We start from the raw sequence: 23,531 nt of genomic DNA, 5'->3' as shown, positions 1-23,531 counted from the left end.
GGCTGGCTCCCCAGCTAGTTGTCCCAATATTAGAGAGTGCATGGCACGTATTGCATCGTATGCATATTTCTTCTCAGATGCCAAAATCCCATGTGGAGAGGCACGTTTTTTCATGCTAGAATTTTCCACAGAAGGTTTGTTTCTAATTTCTAATTTCAGCAGTATATATTTCTCTAGTAGGGCTAATTTTCCCTTAGCGGCCATAACACTAAACGTATGTCTTATGTGTATCTCTGAAATGCCACTGAAGTTGTCCTGAAAAGTTTGGTGTACAAAATAATTATATTGACTGAATCGGATGATGCAATTGCAGTCATAGACCCTATGGGCTATGAGCAAGCATGTAAGGCCAGTGTTTGCCAATTCATGGTCATTTGAACTACATAGGAATACTGAAAAGGGGTGTAAAACTGTCAATATGGGTTAACTTGTATTATAAATTAAGTTTGTTATATGTTAATCATTGACTATTAAATTCAATTCACATCACATCAACACGGACTCTGTGTCAGCAGGGAAAAAGTAGTCCAGTGAGAGTCCCTTCCTGAAGGAGTGCTTCAGTTTAGTAGTCCAGTGAGAGTCCCTACCTGAAGGAGTGCTTCCGTTTAGTAGCACAGTGAGAGTCCCTTCCTGAAGGGAGTGCTTGAGTTTAGTAGCACAGTCAGAGTCCCTACCTGAAGGAGTGCTTCAGTTTAGTAGCACAGTGAGAGTCCCTACCTGAAGGAGTGCTTGAGTTTAGTAGCACAGTGAGAGTCCCTACCTGAAGGAGTGCTTCCGTTTAGTAGCACAGTGAGAGTCCCTTCCTGAAGGGAGTGCTTGAGTTTAGTAGCACAGTCAGAGTCCCTACCTGAAGGGGTGCTTGAGTTTAGTAGCACAGTGAGAGTCCCTACCTGAAGGAGTGCTTGAGTTTAGTAGCACAGTGAGAGTCCCTACCTGAAGGAGTGCTTCAGTTTAGTAGCACAGTGAGAGTCCCTACCTGAAGGAGTGCTTCAGTTTAGTAGCACAGTGAGAGTCCCTACCTGAAGGAGTGCTTCAGTTTAGTAGCACAGTCAGAGTCCCTACCTGAAGGAGTGCTTGAGTTTAGTAGCACAGTGAGAGTCCCTACCTGAAGGAGTGCTTGAGTTTGTGACGGTTGTGAAGTCATGAAGAGACAGAGAGACTACTGATTGCCCTTGGCATGTAAAACGACTAGTTTCTAAAGGTGCCTAGTTTCAAATGTCACCCCTTCTTCTATACGGCTGCTAAAGCTATTATAATGTCTTCGTGACACATATTGCTGGCAGCTATAGTACCTAGCAATATGTTAGCTACTAGCTATATGTTCAATGTTGCCATTTGTAACATAAAACATGCACTGTAATTTTCATTCACAACCTCATAAGACTTAACAAGCCAGCCTTCATGTATTGTTTTTCACGTGGTCTGGTCGGTCGCTGTGATGCTTATCATCTCTGTGGTGACGCATTCATTTGTGGGTAAACTAAGGCCTCGATCGCTGTCATAGATATGGTCACTCACAGCCCTGCTGCAGCCTCCCAGTGTAAACAATGAGGAGGCAAAGTTCAGCCACCAGCAACAAACGGCAGTACTACTAGCACTGAATGACTGACTTAATCAGACTGGACCTGTCCCCCTCCACAAACTCCCTGCAATGCAGTATAATAGTGTGCTCATCTGCATAGCGCTTCTCTGAATTGTATGTGAATCTGGTCTCTCTCGAAGACTCGCAGAGCACACTGCCCCGCGCCTCCGGCGCCTCCCAGTACTTCTGCCCCTTTTTCCATACAGTTGTCACGTTTTCCTTTTACTTTATACCTGATGTAAAGAAGCCTTAGTGTTTTTCTGGTTTTATCCTCATAGCAGTTTTTGTATTGACCTATTTACCAACGTCAATCAAGCTTGTTTGTTAAATGTAGGCTATATAATTGTACATATGCGGTAGAGTAGACTATATTAATGTCTGCAGTTATTAATGCCTGTAGCTATTTGTACATATCCGCCCTACTTTATCCACGGGATTCAGCGTTTTTAGCCAAAGCGATAATTTAAGCATAATAACAATATAATTTGAAAATGTATAGATGTCTCTTCAACAAATGTATGGGAGCCAGCGGCAGGGCTTTTTCCAATTGCGGTCCTTAATTCAGTGTTTTAGGCAAAGCGATGCAGGCCTAATTATTATATTATGTTCATTCCATACCAAAACTGTCGTGTGCTTGCGAGTGTGTGTGTGTGATTCTGATCTGTCATCTCTGCATGTGTTGACGCACGGCGCACGCAGAAGAACTGGGGCGCGGGGGGTGCGCTGCCCGGGGCCCAGTGTGCTTTGCGAGTCTTAGCCTCCCTGCTTACTCTATGCTTACTCTAGTCTACCACACTGACAGAAACTCTGTACTTGACTAGTCCCTCTGTCCTTTCTTCGTTAAAGCAGGGGTTCTCAACCCGTGGGTTGCGTTTGGAGGGTCCCCAAATTATTAAAAAAATATGTATTTTTTGCAACTGAATGGCTGGAAAATGGAAATTAGAGTTTAGTACACATTTTAGTGCATGCATAAACTTTCCACTATTCATTTATGATATATTTTCTTTATTAAGGTTATTTTTGCAGTCAGTTTGTATTGGGGGTGGGGAGGGGGGTCAAAGCATTTCCACGGGTCCCCAGCCAAAAACGTTGAGAACCCCTGCCTTAAAGGACCACTTTTTCAACCTACCTCACTAATGCTCATGATAAAATACTTCAGTTCAGAACCCTGCCTACCAGTGAGGCAGCACTGGCTCAGGGGTAGAGACGAGCAGCCGGTAGAACGGCTGCATGGGAAAGCCGTGAGGTTCCCAGTCGATTCTGGGCAACCCCCAGAGTTAGTGTCGAAGTGTACCGCCATCGGTGTGTAAATGTAATGCATAATCTATGTGAAGCGCTTTGGATAAAAGCGCTATATTTATAAATGCACCATCAACACACCGTTAGGCAGGTGTTTTATTTTTTCCCAGACATTTATTTTTTAAATTATTAAGACGAGAACACTGGCTTCTCTTATAGCATCTTAACGGTCCAGCAGGAATAGAATGTCTGTAGTTTTCTATAGCTTGGATTCCCCATCGATGATGTCACTGGTAGGCAGGATTCTGAACCGTCCACAGCCCTCCTCTGAAACACAGAGTAGACAAAATGGTACCATGTTTCATTAGTATTAGTGAGGACCAATTATATGAAGACGGGTCGTCCTTTAATCTTTTTTGCACCTCTTAGTTATGCTTCAGAACCGAACTTCATTGCTCATTTTATATATTGTAATCATTGATGAACGTGAATTAATGCTCTGTGTTCTGTTGGTGGGACCAATTCAGTTGAAATGTGTGATAGATTTGACTATCGGTTGGATTATTTCCCCCTCAGGTGTCCTGTTTTCAGAAAGATGAAGGAGGAGATGGAGAGAAAGAAGAAGCCGTCCTGGAACGAGTTAAAGGGGATTAAGAGTGAGGGAGAGTCGTCGGCCGATGCCAAACACGCCCCTGGCTCTTCAAGATCCTCTGTCCGAAGCCAGGCCGAGCCTGGGCTAATAAATCCTGCCTACGAGGAGAGCGAAGATGGTATGGAGTCATTTCACTAACCAAATACTAAGGCCTGTTTCCCACTGGCATGCAAAGCGATGAATCCAGACAATGTCACATATTGCCTGTTGATTGCTGTGGCTCATTCGATGAATGAATTGCATTTTTATAGTGCTTTTCCAAGTGCTCAAAGCGCTTTACAATGGTTCATTCATTCATACATTGGGAGGTGAAGCGGTGAACCGTCGACGCCAGCGTCCTCACTTCCCACATTCACACACCAATGGTGGCGAGCTCACACCGACCGACTCATTGGAGGCAATGTAGGGTTCAGTGTCTTGCCCAAGGACACTTCGACATGTGGACAGGAGGAGCTGGGATTCGAACCGCCGACCCAGGGATCATTGGACGACCTGCTCTACCTCCTGAGCCACAGCCGCCCTAAATAAGGATAACGAGTGCCTCCAAACAGTCAGTTTGTGTGTATATAACCAAACAAAATCACATAAAAAGAATACTGACGAATCAGACTGTCCTTGTGGAAATCGACGTATATTTTTAGTATAAAATCTGTGCATGAGGGCAATTCTCCTTTGCCAGCTATTTTCTAATATCCAACAATGTTATGTATTGTATGTTGGAAAAGGGCCTAAAGGACACTATCTGTAATAATATTCATCCAAATTGGTGTTGAGCTGTTGTCCATGTGAAAGAGATGGTATGCTTTTGTTAACTGTGAAAATGGCATTCCTTTTTGAAGTGCTCATGGCAGGAGTTGTCAAAACAGTGCACACTGATGGGTTTTAGGCCTCAGGGTTTTGATTTTGACGCACAGGTAAATCATCATCATTAGAACATGGAACAACTCGCATACGTTTTTAGCTGACTGGTTCAAAGACAAAGTAGTTTGCAGACACCTTGTAAGTCCCTAATTCTCGGAAAAACATCATCATTCTCATTGTCATTGTCTGGATTTACAATTGCTCAATTATTTATTTTATTTCTTTTTTATTTTTACATATTTTGGGGGGCTTTTTGCCTTTTATTGATGTACAGTAGGTTGACAGGAAACGGGGAAAAAATGCAGTGTTGCGAACTTGCGATGCGCGAGCTGCGTGACCGCGCCCTAATGTATACAGGATGTCGTGTGACAAAAATAAAAGATCTACAAGCTAAGCACATTGCACCATGAGGCATCTTGGGGCGTTGATGCACGTATCATCCTGAGGCATTGATTGCTATAGGCCTGGAAATGGTTGAATGAGATTTCATTGTTAAACATGCATGGAAAGAACCCTGTAACTCAACCAGCCTCTGTTAAACAGGAAAACCACTGCCGCTGGACTTTTAAGAACTATAGACAGGTAAAATCATGGCCTTTTGTACGCTATGATGTAAGTCATGCAGCTGCAGCTAATAAAAGTAATAATGGGTGTGTTGGATTTAGGTGTGCCTGCTGTGCCAATATGCAAGCATTGCCAATACTGTTGGACATTTTCATTGTGAGATATGAGGATGGAATAACTCACAACATTCTTCATGCTGCTCTGTCTAGTGAGCCTATAATAACTCATTCATTCAAACAAATATTACCTTTGTTTAAATCATTACATAACGGTATGCATTCGTGACACATTCTCTAATGACTAATGCTTTTCACAAATGACACTCCCATTGCTGGCTACATGTATACAAATACATGATCAATATTACACTCCAAGGTCATTGACAGTTTGGAGGAGCCCCTGCCATCTATCCAAAAATATGTGGCCCGGCAGCGTCCGTGGGTACTTTAAAGTAGGAAGCTAGGGGCCATCGCCCAATGGGAGATTTTCTTTTTCAATTTGTATTAGCTGTACCTACCTATGTTACTTATTTTACATTGTAGTAGTACTAAGGTCAGCCTGCCATTTTTTTTACTCTCCTGTCAGTCTTAACCTTTATTGGAAAAAAGGTTATTCCCCCCCCCTCTTTTGTTACCATATTCTAAGGAAAAAGCAGTGTAGATCTTGGGGATATGCTGTAAACACAAAATGTGTCCCTCTTTGCATGCACTTTGTAACACATGCACCCCCTGCCCTCCAGACAACACCCCCCTGCGGTCTAGTCTGGTTTCAGAGGCCAACGTGGTGGAGCTGTTCCGAGAGGAGCCAGAAGACGAGTTGGGTCTGCGCATCGTGGGTGGGAAAGACACCCCGCTGGGAAACATAGTCATCCAGGAGATTGTCCGTGACTCGCTGGCGGCTCGTGATGGCAGGCTGGCCCCAGGGGATCACATCTTAGAGGTGAGGGAAACTCTTAACATGTGGTGTCACTCGTCGCCAGTATATAAAGTATATCATTTATTGTGCAACAAAGTATATATTAGTCAAGTGATGATGAGGTTGTCTGGGATGAAGTAGCTCTTACTACAAAGTATTCCACATCTCCTGTGACAATCAAAATGGCACACAAAAAAGCACTTTGCGTGCCCAATTTGACCTGGTTCAGTTGAGAGGATTTGTACACAAACACTTCTGTCTCATCTCAAGGCCATACACACAATGTTGTAAACATGACATTTTGAATACAAGGTCTCGGGGACGCAGACATTCGAGATAAACAAGTTTAGCTCCATGGCGACCGGCATGGCTGTGCACTTCAGGGCACTGGGCCTGGCATTGTGAAACATCATTTACTGTAAGCAACATTGACTGGCTACTGTCACTGATCCCCTCGTCTTTCAGAGGATCAAGGTTCACACCCAAAGCTAACTGGAACCGGATCTGGCTGTGTATAGCTCCTTTCTTTTTGTCTTGTGTTTTGCTCATAGCCAAGTCGATTAACCCATTAACCCATTCAGAACAAGAACCCCTTTTGGTGTTTTAAGCATTATGTTGTACTTCAACATCAAAAATCGTGAAAATGTGGGGCAAATCTTTGAATATATATTCTCTCAGAGCGAACTTTTTTAACTTAAATCTTTGTTTCTGGGAGGGTCCCTGGAACTACATATTTTCAGAATTGGGTCCACGACCAAATACAGATAATTCCGAGGGTTCTTGACATGAAAATGTTTGAGAACGACTGACATAGAAACATGGGTTTTTCAGAAAACTGTGAGGATTTAGATTTGGAGAGTCGCCCTCAGGTCTTAACCCATTTAGACCTAAGTTCGATTCTACAAATGTCTTCTAAATCCGATTCTACAAACAGTTTTCTGAAAAACTATTATCAGTGGTTCTCAAACCTTTTTCATGTCAAGGACCCCCAGAATTATAGCTCGAATTGAGTTCAAAATGTTAGCTCTAAAACAAAAGAATATATATATTCAAAGATTTGCACAATCTTTTTCAAAAATAGCAGATCTACAAGCTCCTCTATGAGCTACTTTTGAATAGCCAAAGTATAAAATAGTGGTTAAAATCTAAAATGACACGGATGCTTTCCTGGTTTCAATGGTTAATATACTGCTGTGAATGTACGCTGGTTATAACTATGGCAAGACAAGGATGATAATTTATTAATTGTATTAGCACTTTTAGTATAATCGGTTTCATCCCACGTATGAAAAGCTAATTTATAATTATTTTTTTACATAGCATATGGCAGTGTTCCGTTCATGGCAAACCATGGAATTATGAAACCAGCTGTACAAGTTGTCTTGCGGTTTGCACTAGAGCAGAATGAAGGCACAAAGAATTATTACAGAGGGGGTTTTTTTGGTAAGGTGCGGCAGTCTCTTCCATAATCTCTCTCTCTCCTTGGATTTCTGCCCTCGGCTGTTCTGGAATGTAGTGCCACTGTAAACGGAGCTCAGGATGGATTCACCCTGAGCTCCGTTACCCCTGCCTCCAGAATGCATCGAAAATGCAATGTTTCCTCAATGCCGACCAATCCCAGAGCTGGAAATAAAAGTCAAACTTAACCAGCTAAACCTGCCTCAGGGGTTGTAATAGTAGACCTGCTCCCCCCCCCCCCCTCTCTCTCTCTCTCTCTCTCTCTCTCTCTCTCTCTCGCTTGCTCTTTTGGCTTTTGTGGAAGCCCAGTGCATGTAAACAGATATGTTTTAGGTGAGTGAAGATTGCATTCCTAATTTCTTGAAACTGAATCGCTCTCTTCCCGCTGAATCAATGCATTGATTTTGTGAAGGCCTTTTCTCGAATGAGATTTGTAAAAGCAGGCATTACTTTAGACAGGCAGCTATTTTTAACATGTGTACATGTGTTTGATTTGATATATGATTCAAGGCTAAGAAAGTGGTCCACCATGGCAAGATTCCCAGAGGGAATTCCCAGTATCATAGAATTATCTAGAAACAGAAATGGTCTATTAAATCCATTCATGTCCTTTCATCACAAGGGCAATCTTGGCTGCCTTTAGTTTGTGTGCAGTATGTACATATACTGTACTAGATCTGGGTTGTTGTGACTGCAGGTCGCATTTACTATGAAATCGTCAGTCGGTCACCCCCCATGCCTCATAACATCACGTGACATCATCAGGGATGGAGATCCCTGACCCTGATGTCATCAATATTAAGCCTATATATGGAGATCCCTGATGTCATCAATATTGGCCAGCAACTCTACATCTGACCTGGCAGCCAAATCAGATCTGAGCCACATCCAGATATGAATTGTTTAAATGAGTCATGTGACATGTGAGACTCATTTAACCCATTTTGACCTGAGATCAGATTAAAAAAATGTCTTCTACATCCTGACAGTTCTCTGAAAAAGCTATGTTTCTACTTTCTATGTCAGTCGTTCTTCGATTTTTCAAAAATAGCAGACCTACAAGCTATGAGCTTGTAGATCTTTCCTCGTCGATGATCTTTCCTCGTCGATGTCTCCCTTTTGACTGATACCTGTCCATTTAAACTCTAGACGGGCTCGCCCCAAAGTTATTAGTGCAGCCGCGCTCGGCAGCCGGCGAAAACTAGAGTTCTCAACAGGCCCGAAAATTAAGGCCCGGCCCTAACTGGGCCTTCATCAAAACCTGTACACCCTTAGATCTCCATATATGGAGCTGACCTGTTCTGACATTCCATATGTTGATCTGACCTCATCAAACCCTGTACACTCAAGAGACACGCTCCATATATGGCCGGTGCAGAATTAATTCCATATGTTGATCTGACCCCCCCATGCCAAAGCGCCAGCACTCGCCCAGCAGTCTGCTGTCACCCAGGCGAATATGTTGATCTGACCCCCCATTCCAAAGCACCAACGCTCGCCCAGCAGTCTGCTGTCACCCAGCAGTCTGCTGTCACCCAGCAGTCTGCTGTCACCCAGGCGAATATGTTGATCTGACCCCCCCATTCCAAAGCGCCAACGCTCGCTCAGCAGTCTGCTGTCACCCAGCAGTCTGCTGTCACCCAGCAGTCTGCTGTCACCCAGGCGAATATGTTGATCTGACCCCCCCCATTCCAAAGCGCCAACGCTCGCCCAGCAGTCTGCTGTCACCCACGCGGATATGTTGATCTGACCCCCCATTCCAAAGCGCCAGAGCTCACCCAGCAGGGCGAGGTCGCTTCTCGCCCTCAGGCATCATACTGGTATTGGTAGAATCAAATATTGCTATATTTTGACAGAATCCTTGATATTGATAATGTGACAATGTTTTCGGGATGACCATTTAGCTTTCACATTTATTTTTGGTGTTTTAAGCATTATGTTATACTTTATCTATTGAAAAATAGCAGATCTAGAAGCTCATTAGCGGCACAGAGTGCCGTGCTACGAGCTTGTAGATCTGCTTTTTTATCGTGAAAATGTGTTTCAGAGCGAATGTTTTTAACTCGGATCTTTTTTTAGTTTAGTTTTTTAGTTTTTACACACTAAAAACACGAGTGTTCATTTAACTCTGACTCAAAGTTAATTAACTACTGGAATTAACTACTGAGTTGTGCACGACGCACGTGGACTATATCCATCTTCCATCTTATTATGGAAGAAGGGAGAGGGGGAAACGCACTGTGTGTGTGTGTGTGTGTGTGTGTGTGTGTGTGTGTGAAACATAACTCTATGGTTAAACACGGCTCGTTAAAAGAACTGCGCTATTTCATCCCCTTTATTCTGACCTTGTTTATGGTGAGAAGCCTACTAATTGTATTTCACACAACAAGTAGCCTACTCAAGTAGGCTTAATAAATCCCATTTTGGCAAACTGAAATAGCACTAGCACTGTACACTAAACACTCAAACACCAACTTTATACACTTGATGCAGATCAAATATGTAGGCCATCACAGTCAAAATGGCACCTGTAGGCCAGTAGGGCTACCGTGACGTCAGCCTTGCATTCCCTATTACATATAATCTTGGGGGTCCTTGACATGAAAATGTTTGAGAAGGACTGACATAGAAACATAGGTTTTTCTGAAAATTGTCAGGATTTAGAAGACCTATGTGTAATCGTCCTCGGGTCTAAATGGTTTACCAGGAAAAGACAACACAAGCTATATATTGACAACCAACAAAATCCCAACTGTGATAGTCTCATGCCACACAGTGTCGATATATTGGCCAGCTATTATACCTGCATTGCTGAGACCTGTTTAACCCATTGAAACCTGAGGCCGATTCTACAAATGTCTTCTAAATCAAAACGGTTTTCTATCGGTGGTTCTGAAACATTTTCATGTTAAGGACTAACAAAATAATGTATTTGGCCGGGGTCCCCGCATCTCAAAATAAATAAAGAAGCAAAGATTTGAGTTAAACATTTTAAAACATTTATATATTCAAAGATTTACGCAAATCTAAAAAAGAAAAAAGGCAGATCTACAAGTTCAAGGCCGTGCTATGATATCTGCTATTTTTTAATAGCCAACCAGTGTGCTATATATATTTAGCTATATGTACCACAGATGCTTATCATTTGATTCAGTTAAAGACAACCAAAATCCCAAAAGATAGGCTCATATCACAATGTTGATATATTGCCCCAGCTATTTGTTTTTGTGTCTTGTTTTGTATATGGATGTATATAGTGTCTGCAATTAAGTTTGTCATCATATTATGCCTGCATTGTTGGAAGAGACCTGTTTTTCAGCCTCCCGTCCGTCCCCTCTCACTCTTTCTCTTTGGTGTCATGTTACTATAGGTGAACGATGTCAGCCTGGCCTCCGTCCCCCATGGTCGGGCCATCGCCATGTTGCAGCGGCCGTGCGCCATGCTCCGTGTCACCGTCATGCAGGAGAAGGGCTTCAAGCCGCGGCCTGCAGATCACCACCCGACCCTCTCCAGTTCCACCACCGCTGCCACTGCCTCCTCGCAGTCGTCATCACACACGAGCCCCCACCACGGTGGCAACGCCAACGGCACCAGTCACAACAACCCGGGCACGGTCATCCAGGTAACGCTGGTGAAGCGAGAGCGCACAGAGCCGCTGGGCATCAAGCTCATCCGCAAGTCGGACGACACCGGGGTGTTCATCCTGGACCTGCTGTCCGGAGGCCTGGCCGCCAAGGACGGCAAGCTGAGGAACAACGACAAGGTCTTGGCCATCAATGGACACGACCTGAGGCACGGAACCCCTGAGAGTGCTGCCCAGATCATACAGGTACCCGAGGACGATTCTACAAATACCTTCTAAATCCTGACAAGTTTTATGAAACATGTCAGTTTCCCCCAGAAGTAAAGATTTGAGTTAAAAACGTTGGCTCTGAAAGAATATCATATTCAAAGATTTGCACTACATTTTCAAGATTTTTCAAAAGTAGCAGACCTACAAGCTCGTAGCGCGGCACTCGGTGCCACGCTATGAGCTTGTAGATCTGCTATTTTATCAATCGCTAAAGTATAACATAATGCTTAAAACAGTTCGCAGTCACCACGATTTATTCATTTGGATTCCATGACTTTGATGCTGTTGGAACTTACTCAAAATCGGCTATCTACAAGCTTACAACTCATGCGGTGTAAGCTTGTAGATAGCCTATTTTTGCTTATTAGTTGTTATTTTAAGATGAAAGAGTATTTGAATCTTCCAGAAATCGCTACCAAATGGCTACCAAAACATGATCATTATTGAACACATTTAGCTTGTTTATGAAACGCAGCTCTAGTGTGTGGGAGGGGGATCCTTTCATGCGTTTTCACAACTAGCAGTTTAGGACTTGGCATGATTTTGTTTCCATGCTAGAAGGCTTTCTTACCATTATTTGTAGTTGTTACGGCCTCACCAAAGAGGTCCAGGTGTTATTTTGTGCAAAAGTGCATTATTGGCCATTTCCCCTAATATAAGCCATCAATGGGGGTTGGTTTTTTGTGCTAATTCGCTTATTTCCATCGAAATAAGTAGTAAAGTGTGCCGCTTGGATATATATATATTTTTTTTTTGATCGATGGAAATAAGCGAATTAGCACAACAACCCAATGCAATTCAATTCATTGAGGGCTTATAGTAGGGGAAATAGCCAATCATGCGTTTTGCACAAAATAACACCTGGACCTCTTAGGCGGGGACGTAACAACTACAAATAAAGGTAAGAAAGCCTTCTAGCATGGAATTCTCCTTTTAATCCATGCAGGTATATGCTGCTGCCAAGATTATACTTGATCGAAATACTTACCAAATACTTGATCGAATAGCTGATGATCTGGGTAAGGATATACGAATGAATGATGTTCTCACATTGGATGTGCCTGCAGGCCAGTGAGGTGCGAGTGAACTTCGTGGTGATGAGGCACACCGAGGCCTCCCAGGAGGACGGAGGCAGTAATGGAGAAGGCCCACCGAGCCGAGCGGCCAGGAGGGCTCCTGAGCCACAGTACTTCAGACGACGCTCCACCTACATGAAGGTAATGTGGAGATTCCCCAAATAAAATAATTTCAATATTCAATGTTCAATTAGAGCAATGCCACTTCTGACAAGAAAGAGTTTGAAACGTAAAAATCTGAGAATGTGCCCCAAGTCACAGGCTTGCGACGTGTGGAATTCTGAGTCAGTGTGCTTAGCCTCGGAAACCACAGGTGTTTTGTCTTTTATGCTCTAAGCTTGCAGTTATTAATGCTTTATATTCATGCTTTAGTAGTTTAGTTTAACCCATTTAGACCTGAGGACGATTCTACAAATGTCTTCTAAATCCTGACAGTTTTCGGAAAAACCCATGTTTCTCTGTCAGTAGTTCTCAAACATTTTCATGTCAAGGAACCCCAAAATTAATGCAATTGGCCGCCGACCCCCATCTGAAAATACTTGAGTTAAAACGTTTGCTCTGAAAGTATATATATTCAAAGATTTGCACCACATTTTCACGATTTTTCAAAAATAGCAGACCTACAAGCTCGTAGCGCGGCACTCGGTGCAGTGCTATGAGCTTGTAGATCTGCTATTTTTCAATAGCTAAAGTATAACATAATGGAACTGCGGTCCTCCTGGGGGCTTGGTTGTCAGCCACTCTCTGCAGACACCACTGTGCCATAAAGTAATGATTTATAATTTTAGGATATGTATGCTATTTCACTGCTCCACTACATGAATAATGAGCCTCCGCACACCCTACATGAATAATGAGCCTCCGCACACTCAAAACTGTGCAAAATTAGATTTGATCAAATGATTAGTAAGAAGAAAAACAAAACAAGGTGTTGTACCCTGCCTTTTTTTTCTTCTTTCTAATTATTTGATCGGCCCAAAACATTGTGTTTTATTGTCATGATTTGTCACGAGCCGCGTTGGCTTTGTCCACGGTGTAAACGTCTTTAAATAAATCTACTTTTTGAAAAGCCTATGGGGAAAATGAACGGGGAATTATTCCCTGGGCCACTCGTTCTTCTGAAAGGGGGCGGGACTGCCACGCTCTATAAGGCCTCACTCATACGTAAGACACGCGCACATTTTGATTTTAGTTTTAGTCGTAGTCTCTTGCATAGTTTTAATTTAGTTTTAGTCACCTGGAATGTCTTGGTGTTAGTCTAGTTTTAGTCGACTAAATGCCATGTGGTTTTAGTCGACTAAATCTACAGTTGATTTAGTCGCCTAAATTGTATTTTGGCGGGCCTTAATGCCGTCGTAATGGCTGATTTTACACTTGCTAAAAATAGACTATCTACAAGTTGTAGTGAGCTTGTAGAAAAAAACCGACTTATACTGGATTTCTTGTCCACTAGTCCCTTCTTAACATTTTATACTAGTTTTTATTTGTTGACGAAATTATCAGTATTTTTAGTCACCATAGCTTAGTTTTAATTTAGTTTCAATTTAGTCAACATAGCTTAGTTTCCATTTAGTTTTCGTCAGTGGAGAAAAAAAAGGTAGTCGACGAACATTTTTCGTCTTAGTTTTAGTCGATGAAATCAACACGGCTGTAGTCACCACATTTCTGTGGGTCACACTCGGCTGCAACGTATACGCACAGTAATGGGGAAGCGACTCCCCTCCCCCCGTTGGGAGCAGACACCCTGTGCCAGTGGAGGGGAGATAAAAGCCCTCCTCCCTCCCGGGGACCCTCCCTCCCTCTGTCCTGATCAAAAGACCCAGGGTGCTGCTCGCTCTGCCGCTATGGGGGCCACTGTCTTGTTTTGTTTGGTTGTTTCTTTGGGGTGACAGAGGATCAAAGCCTGGTGACCGTTAGCTTTCGCCTGCAGAGTGGAGTCTCTCTAGTATTACTTGAAGAGGGTGGGTTCCCTGCTGGGGCAGGAAGAGCCCTCCCCCCGTCCCGTCCCGTCCCCATCCCATCATTGCCCCCACACTCCCACCCCAGCCGTGTTCTGGATGGTTTACAAACTCCAGAGAGCCTGGAGGAAGATGCTTGCAAGTTGTCAGTTTCCACACGTCTCTCCCATTACGAGAGCCTGGTGTTGATCCTCACACATTACCTCTGCCTTTGCTTCTCGGCTGCATCTCAAATGCTTCACATTTGTCTGTACGAGTACTTGACAATATGAATCGGCGGAAGTCTTAAGGCAGGGTTTCTCAAAGTGAGTGTTGTGTCAACCTAGGGGTGCAGCAGAATACTTTGTTAATATTTGGAATTCATCAGTAAAAGGCCCATATTTGGAATTCATCAGTAGAAGGCCCTGAGTTGCACTGTACTTGGTGCGTTTTTTTATTTATCTACACCAATTCTCTTCGCCAAACATAGCAGATCTACAAGCTTAAGACACGACGTTGTGAGCTTGTAGTTGTCCTATTTTTGGTGAATGTTCGTAAGCCAGTGGACATCAATGAAAGGAGTAGAATGCACCCGCACACTGTATATTTGCCCAGTATTTTTCTTTTTAACGCAACATTTTGGTCCCTCCGGACCGCAACGTTGCATTAAAAAGCAAAATACTCTTGTACTGAGCAAATATACAGTGAGCGGGTGCATACTATTCCTTCAAATCTGTCCTAATGGAAACGGATATTCTCTCATGCTTTCACACAATACACTCCTTGGGCTAAAAATAGACCAATGTGTATCTTTTGTAATGTATCGTTAAAAAAAAAGTGTGTCATTCATTGCTGTCTCTATAGGACCCTCCAGGCGGCTTTTCCAGTCAGGAGAAGACGGTGAACTTGAAGAAGGAGCCTCGTCTTTCTCTGGGCATCACCATCGCCGGGGGCCGAGACTGCCGCAGTCGCCTACCGGTCTACATCACCAGCGTTCAGCCCATCGGCTGTCTGCACAGAGATGGCACCATCAAAACAGGTGCTTGTGTTGTTTTCACACTTATTTATTTATTTGAATTAGTATATATTTTTAACGGAACGTCTTCTACAAATAATGTGATTTGGCCCCAAAAAGGGCTACCAAGGTTTGGTGTGTAATACTTTTATTTATTTAAATGAAAACCGTAATGGAATAGTGGTCAAGGAGCAGCCTGACATTGTGTCACACGTTCGAATCCCGATCTCGATGCACCTGCTGCGTGTCACTCCCCGTGTCTCTGTCCCCGTTTCCTGTCAATCGCCACTCGTACTATCAATAAAGGCTTGGGCAATATATATATAAACATAGTTAGTAGATATCGGGGTGGCGCAGGGGTGACATTCCTATACCACTACTGTGGAGCAGACAATTGGACTCGAGTCATAGTGACTCGACTCGAGTCTGACTCGAGTCGCATATTTGACGACTTGCGACTCGACTCGGACTTTGAATGTAAAGACTCGGACTTTGAAGGTAAAAGACCAACGAGACTTGAGACTTGACTCCGACTTGCTAGCCAATGACTCCCGACTCGACTCGACTCGAGACAAGATGACTTGTGACTTGTTTTGTTTTCCGAGCATACGGTATTTGAATACAGTCGGTGTGCAGCGCAACTCCACTCGCACACTAAGGCAAAACCTTTATTTTCACCACACAGCTGCAGTAGATTGAAAAGTTGCTTCCTACCTTTGAGTTAGTGTTGCTGAAAGACACCCAGATCCAATTGTATATTCCATATTTCCATATGTACTAACTAAGTGTGAAGTTGTGTCTGTAAACTAGTGTCAACACGGAGGCACACAGTGACAGTTGTGAGCATGCGCAGATTGCACTGCCTCTGCTCCAGCGTACAGGGACAAAACGGCCATTAGGGGGAGCCATAGTACAGTGAAATACAGTGGGGAATATCTATTGATTCATTGATTGAATACTTTATTGGCAGAAATGTAATCGGTATAGGGTACAGTCAAACACTGATCAAAAAGGGATCACTGAAAAAAGTCCTTGCTGTCTTGTTTCCATTCGGTCCTGGGTAATCAATTCATAATCATGACAAGTCACATGACAAATAACAAAATTCAAATTCTAGACTTGACACAACCTTGTGACTCGACTTGTGACTCGGCTTGACTTGCCCACAACAGAAAGACTTGGGACTCGACTTGGACTTGGGACCAAATGACTTGGGACTCGGACCTGAGGGTTTGGACTGACTTGGGACTCGACTTGGACTTGGGACCAAATGACTTGGGACTCGGACCTGAGGGTTTGGACTGACTTGGGACTCGACTTGGACTTGGGACCAAACGACTTGGGACTCGACTTGGACTCGGACCGGAGCGACTTGAACAATTGTCTGCTGTGGAGGTTGGAATTCGATTCGATTCCGATTCTTGGGGTGACGATTCGATTCAAAAACGATCTTTTCGATTTTTCCGATTCTCGATTCAAAAAAGATTTTTTTCGATTCTAAAGCAGTTTATTTTATTTTTATTAAAAACAATTAAATAGAATTTTAGCATGATCTACTCCAGTCTTCTGGCATGAAAGCAGAGTACATTTAGTAAAAAGCTTGTATAATTGTAAAGGTTTTATCAACTGAATGATTTAAACACACAAAGGTTAAATCCAAGAGTAAGAACATGTCTCATGTATTTAGCTTGCACAAATTTGAACCAGTACAAAAGTTACAAAATCTCTTCTCACTCAAAACCAGAACAATACATTAGTATTAAAACAGGTGTAAAATAAATACAATTGGCAGGCTTAGCTTAGCTGGTAGTAAATGCACTATGCAGAAACCCAGGCCATAATGCATTGCATGCACAGGTACATTTGTGAAAGAAAAGAAAATTAAAAAAAAAAATTGGAAAATGAGAATCGATTCTGAATCGGACAGCATTAGAATCGCGATTCTAACTCGAATCGATTTTTTTTGACAGGCCTAGTGCATAGGCTTGACTGGGCGACTCCCTACGAACGCAATTGGTCATGTTTACAGAGAAGTCTGGTGTGAGGACGGTGGTTTCTGTAGCTGCATTAGCATTGCTGTATGTATTCGGTTTGTCGTGGCACCTGTTCCTTGGGGAGCAGAACTCTGCTCACTCCACACTCCTGTCCTCCAGCTTAACCCAGAAATATTTTTGTCCCAAATGTTAATTTTCTTTTGGAACGAGCTGAGACTGGAGAGTGTGAGGGAGGGGGCTCTCCAAGCCGCTTGGAGTGTCAAACAGGGAGTGTAGGCTTCAGCCTGTTCTCGTCCTCATCTGTTCTGTTATTGGATGGATGGTCTCTTGGGCTATGGGAGGGAAACCCATGGCTACGCTGTCTGTCTAAAAAAAACAGCATTAGCGTGTCGCAGACTTCAAAGGGATGTTTTAGAGCCGACTAAACTTTGTTCTGTGTGCTTATATCCTGAAATGTAAACTTAACGTGCCTGCCTGTGTGTGTTGAACAGTTTGAGAGTGAAAGTGTCCCATTTGATTAAACTGCAGAGATACTGAAGTGCATTTCGTTATACAACATTCTGAGTAACAGTGAAAATTCTAAGCTACTGAAGCAACAAATGAGTCCAGCCAGCCTGATTTCGCCGTACTCTCATATAATCCTCTCCTCTTTGCTCGGAGGTGGGACTAATATGCACAAATGCACAAATTCATGAATTTCAAAAAAAGTACTTTTATCAACTTGAACGGAAATTAAATTGAACCCAATCTTGATGCTACTGTATGCGAGTCTCGTTCCACATCAGTGCCTCCATAGTCATCTTGATGCAGTGTTTTATTGCAGCACATTTGGTCATGGTCTCTTGAATAGTTTTAATTTAGTTTTAGTCACATTTTAGTCACCCGGAATGTTTTAGTCGACTAAATCTACAGGTGATTTAGTTGACTAAAATGTGTTTTGGCGGGCCTTGATACCGTCGTAATGGCTGATTTTACACTTGCTGAAAATAGCCGATCTACAAGCTTGTAGATCGGCTTGCAACCAAGTGTTTGCAACCAAGTGTATAATGACTTACTACTGTACTAGATCTCTTGTCCTCCAGTGCCTTCCTAACGTTTTAGTCAGTTATTTGTTGACGAAATCGACAGTATATTTAGTCATAGTTTTAGTCATCATGGCTTAGTTTTTATTTAGTTTTTATGTAGTGTTGGTCAGTGAAAAAAGGTAGTCGACGAACATCTTCCGTTGAGTACCTCATACCAGTCGACGGAAAACAACACTGTCTTGACGTTTCCCCATCATGTCACCTGGTAGGTGACGTTCTGTTGAGCATCAACGGCGTAGACCTCACCCAGCTGAGCTACAGCGAGGCGGTGTCGGTGCTGAAGGCCCAGACGGCCCACAGCCAGGTGGTGCTGCGCGTCATCCAGACCATCTCGGAGAGCCCGGCGGAGGAGGACGGTGGCGGCGAGGCGGGCAACCAGGATGAGCTGGAGTCTGGGGAGAGCTGCTCGCGAGACGACGACCTCAACTGGACCCCACTGTGGACACGATGGCTGGGACTGCCGAGGTACATACAACCCAGTGTTTGTTTTTTGGCAGCACATTTAGATTTTAGTTTTTAGTCATAGTCTCTTGAATAGTTTACATTTAGTTTTAGTCACATTTTAGTCACCTGGAATGTTTTAGTGTTAGTCTAGTTATAGTCGACTAAATATAAGATTTTAGTCGACTAAATCTACAGTTGATTTAGTCGAACAAAATGTATTTGGCGGGCCTTGATGCGGTTGTAATGACTACTTTTACACTTGCTGAAAGTTGAAACGCGTCGCAGTTGTGAGCTTGTAGATCGGCTATTTTCAGCAGTAAATATATATACAGTCACTGACTGTATGTATATTTATCTGTTGTAGCCTGCCAGCAAACAGTTGGGTGTCCAAAGATAAAATCGAGAGTTGGATAAAGAAACTGCCAACATATTTTGGCTAAATATGCTTCAGTTGCTTGTTGCATGTTTTGACAAACACTTTTACATAATCGAAACCCGTGCATCAGCAGAGTCAGTCAGCGGAAACCTCATCTCCCCTTGCCGGGTTACATGAGGTCAATAAATATTAATTCATCAATTTGGGCAGGCAAGATGTGTTCATTTATTGTCGTCGTCCCGCACACAATCATAGCACTAAAGGTTTTCAAAGAGGTATACCTGCCAGACAGTAGGATACAAAGGCTGAAAGGCATGCATTTGCATTCCAATGGGTGATCTATACGCGCAATGGCCAATCCGCTGTCCACTAATTGTCCTCAGGTCTTGTTTTTGTCCAGGCAGAAATTGATTTGTGTCCGCCTTTTATTGTAGATACGCCACTGGTCTGTGCGCTCATTGCTTGCACACCTGGTGGGTTTCAAGCGTATCAGATTAGCCTTTCTGCCGTCTTTCTATTCGTATATATTAGACAGACGAGTGCACTGTTTTTTATTTCTCTGATATATTTCAGTCACATGCACTGGTGTCGGGACATTGTGCTGCTGAAGACCAACAACGAGAGCTGGGGCTTCAGCATCGTGGGGGGTTACGAGGAGAGCCACGGGCAGCAGCAGCCCTTCTTCATCAAAACCATCGTGCCTGGTACGCCCGCTCACTTCGACGGGCGCCTCAAGTAAGTCGCCCCATCCATGCTGTTGTTGTTTATTTTTAGAACTCACTGCTCATTGCAACTTAGCCGATTCTGGGCGGGGAACCCCTTTTGGTGTTAGCATTATGTTATGCTTTAGCTATTGAAAAATAGCTGATCTACAAGCTCATAGCGCGGCACCGAGTGGCACGCTATGAGCTTGAAGGTCTGCTATTTTTTTTTAATCGAAGAACGACTGACATAGAAACATAGTTTTTTCAGAAAACTGTCAGGATGTAGAAGACATTTTTAGAAACTGATCTCAGGTCAAAATGGGTTAAATCATTATGTTATACTTTAGCTATTGAAAAATAGCAGATCTACAAGCTCATAGCACAGCACCGAGTGCCGTGCTACGAGTTTGTAAGTCTGCTATTTTTGAAAAATCGTGAAATGCCGAACAATTCTTTGAATATACCGGTATATATATATTATTTCGGAGCGATCGTTTTTAACTCAAATCTTTGCTTCTGGGGGGTTCCTGGAATAACATCTTTTCAGATGGGGGTCGTGGCCAATTAAATATCATTTTTGGGGTCCTTGACATGAAATATTGAGCACCACTGATACAGAAACATAGGTATTTCAGAAAACTGTCAAGATTTAGATTTTTACATTTCGACGTCGGGCCTAAATTAAGTCACTGAAGCCCATATTTACCAGCCCGAGTTCTGTGGTTCTCTCCCAGGTGTGGTGACGAGATAGTAGCGGTGAACGGCGCCACCACGGTGGGCATGAACAACTCGTCTCTCATCCCCATGCTGAAGCTACAGAAGAATAAAGTCACGCTGACTGTGGTGTCCTGGCCAGGGAGCCTGCTGTAGCAAGTACACACACACACACACACACACACAGACTACTTTAACCACTATTCAAACATAGTACAAGCTCATGGGCTTGTAGATCGGCTATTTTTAAATATTTTTGAATGTATTTTTTTGTCTATAAATGAAATTCCCCCAAATGGGGACGCCAGGGTGAGAAGTGGTTAAACCCATAGCCTTTTTCGTCCTCCCCTAACCCCCCTTAGAAAACAAACACCTTGCCCTGCGCAGCTGCAACTCACTGTTCCCTTTTTTTCCCCGCGACAGATTCTCACAATCTTGTTTCGATGTGACAAGTTGTTTGATCAATGAAGTTCATTTTAGTAAAACTTTGTATTCTCTGGCATAGGTTGTGAAGACTGTAGAATAGATCAATGCACAATGCTCTGTCTAAAGTGGGACTACCTTTCACATTTTTTGTAGCTGGTTGTGCTCAAAGGGCAATTGATTGTACAAAATGGGGTTAATCAGTGTAAGATGGACGACAATCAATTCTAAACGTATAAACGGCGAGGATAACCTTTTTTGTATAGCTTAATTTAGTTTTTATTTTACTGTCTTGGAAGAATGATGTAATTGTACTTTGCGGATCATATGTTATGATTACGTGTTAATGGTTGATTCATGAGTTTCATCCACTGACATTGTCCAAAGATGAAACATGTATGTATGTTAGCCTATTCATATTCTGGCAATGAAGAAATCTCAATGACTTAAGTTGGTATGGTGAGGAAATGTATCAACTGATGCGTACTGATGCCAAAGTCAGATAAATCATTCTGTTCGTTTATTGTCTTCTACTGATATTTCACTTTCAAAACATGTTTGGGGTCATCTACTCAGGCTTTTGTGAACACCCCAGACAGTTTTTAAGTAGCTTGGTTCAGTATTTAGATATGATTTTTGGGTGTGTGGGGGATTATTGTTTTATTTTTTTTATAATGATAATGAAAAAAAGTAATTGGAAGGACAATCGCCAGAACTGAGGACTGGGTGTTTACAATGAATCCTAACGTGGTTAAAATTAGTGTCTGTTAAAATGAATATCTTGAATCAAGCAACTTAAAAACTTGTCTGGGGTGCCCAAGTAGATGTGAAATTAACCCCAAATATATTTGAAAGTGAAATAACCCTTTACCTTTTGTGATTCTTAGTAAAGTTATAAATAAACTGCTACAAAGTGCTTTAGAAAATAATAAAACCGTGATGGAGAAAGACATTAATTACTATACACACACACAGCCTACATTATATAATGAAAACATCATAAAGGCTACCGACCGGTAAATGTGTAAAACGAATGACCACTTGACGCCGTTCTACTTGACGTTGTTTCTAGGTGAAAATGGCAGATCTACAAGCACACAGCATTGTGAGCTTGAAGATTTTTTAATGAATATATGACCAAAGCAGGAACGCCAGGGGTGAAAGTGGTAGTCGATGACTGGCACCTCAGGCAGGGTACGTGTTCCAAGTCTAAAGGTGGTTGCACACTGGACACGTTTTTCAGAAAAACTATGGAGAAACGCAGCAAAAAATCCGAAAGACGCGCTCCGTGTGCAGGAACATTAAAGGGTCATATTTCAAAGTAAAGGCTCACCTTTTGGTTTGTGGCCTAGATTCTTGGATGCAGGGAGCTGGCTTAAGCTGTTGGCCCTTCTATAGATGTTGGAATTAGTAGACAGACCTAAGTCTTAAATTAACTTGGAAGTTCTTGGTCTAACTTGTGTAAAGATGGGGAAAATAAGTGAATTGGTCCTGCAAAAATCTATTGATTACTTTTTATTTTGATTGTGACTGACTTCCATTACCACTGTGCTGTATTTTTGCTTCAATTTCTGTACAATGCCTCATACTGAATGTCATTGATGATAAAGTGGGTGCCTTGTACACATCGAAGAACAGATCAAAAATGAATACTTGCCTTAATTGCCACTAAACCAAAATGCTGTTAGTTTTTTCCCCTTTATCTCCTATTCTGCTCCTTTACTTGGAGAGAAAGTTTTAACTGTCACTCAGTACATTGGGTTTTGCTGAAAGTTTTAATAATTATAGAAATTGTAGAAAGGAAATGTTGTTGCCCTGCCCATAGCTACGGTGGTTTATGTTAATCATTCTGTTAGGTCTGTGTAACATCAATGGCCTTTTGGAGAGTGTGGAAGTATTCTAAATATTGCTTCATGAATATTTTTTTCCCCGAGTAAAAAGTTGCTGTGAGATATAACTGTTTTATGATGATCAATAAACTCCTAATGAGACTATATTTCGTAACGTGCTGGAAGGGAAACTGCTTGCCCACATATTTACCTACTAGCCCTGTAAGAGACAGTAATTATGCATACTTAACTTTAAAAAGAAATATATATATATTAATTTTCAGTTGTGATCTCTGTTATGGAATTCTGGAGCAATCGGCAATAAGGCAATAGGAGGCGAGACAATATCCTAGGTGGTGATGGTTATGCTGTAATCCATAACTTCCATTTGTACACTCTTGAGTTAAATTCACATTGATTTTACGATATAAATTGGGGTCCCAGAGATAGACATTTTGAAATGCCATTAAATGGGGGGTCTGTAGACTAATATGCATCATAATGCATGTAAAACTGGGGGTCCTTGAAATTAAACGGGTTGAGAATCACTGCTAGAGCCGTAAACATCTTCTTTTATGGGCGTCCCTGCATGTTTGATTTGATTTGTCAGTCGCAAGATTGTCAGGTGCCTGCAGCTGTGGTCCGAGAAGAAGGTGTGGGTGCTGGCGCCATGTTCACACATGGCAATGCTCAAATTGGTATTGTTCCTTTCCTGGGGAAAAAGGCTGTAGTTGTTTTGAATGGTCCACACTGCACACCAATGCACACCCAAAAGGAGAAAAAAAAAGAAATGTCAGACTCTGTGTCCAT

The 23,531-nt window shown here is 42.6% G+C and overlaps 1 protein-coding gene across 2 annotated transcripts in view; it reads left to right on the top strand.

Moving 5' to 3' along the window:
- The window catches only part of lnx2b (ligand of numb-protein X 2b), a 33,357-nt gene extending 10,474 nt beyond the window's left edge, over window positions 1–22,883 (top strand). For both annotated transcript variants that reach the window (XM_080774758.1, XM_080774759.1), the window contains exons 3-10: window positions 3,398–3,591; window positions 5,638–5,837; window positions 10,642–11,100; window positions 12,192–12,341; window positions 15,002–15,176; window positions 18,441–18,696; window positions 19,625–19,786; window positions 20,490–22,883. In XM_080774758.1, the coding sequence (XP_080630884.1) occupies window positions 3,398–3,591; window positions 5,638–5,837; window positions 10,642–11,100; window positions 12,192–12,341; window positions 15,002–15,176; window positions 18,441–18,696; window positions 19,625–19,786; window positions 20,490–20,625 (1,732 nt within the window). In that variant the 3' untranslated portion in view covers window positions 20,626–22,883. The remainder of the gene's footprint in view (window positions 1–3,397; window positions 3,592–5,637; window positions 5,838–10,641; window positions 11,101–12,191; window positions 12,342–15,001; window positions 15,177–18,440; window positions 18,697–19,624; window positions 19,787–20,489) is intronic.
- The last annotated feature ends 648 nt before the right edge of the window (window positions 22,884–23,531 follow it).

Source organism: Protomyctophum bolini, assembly GCF_963924005.1.
Source record: "Protomyctophum bolini genome assembly, chromosome: 10".
In the NCBI taxonomy this organism is placed as follows: domain Eukaryota; kingdom Metazoa; phylum Chordata; class Actinopteri; order Myctophiformes; family Myctophidae; genus Protomyctophum; species Protomyctophum bolini.
Note: the sequence above shows the minus strand (reverse complement) of the source record. Positions and strands in the feature narration are given on the sequence as shown.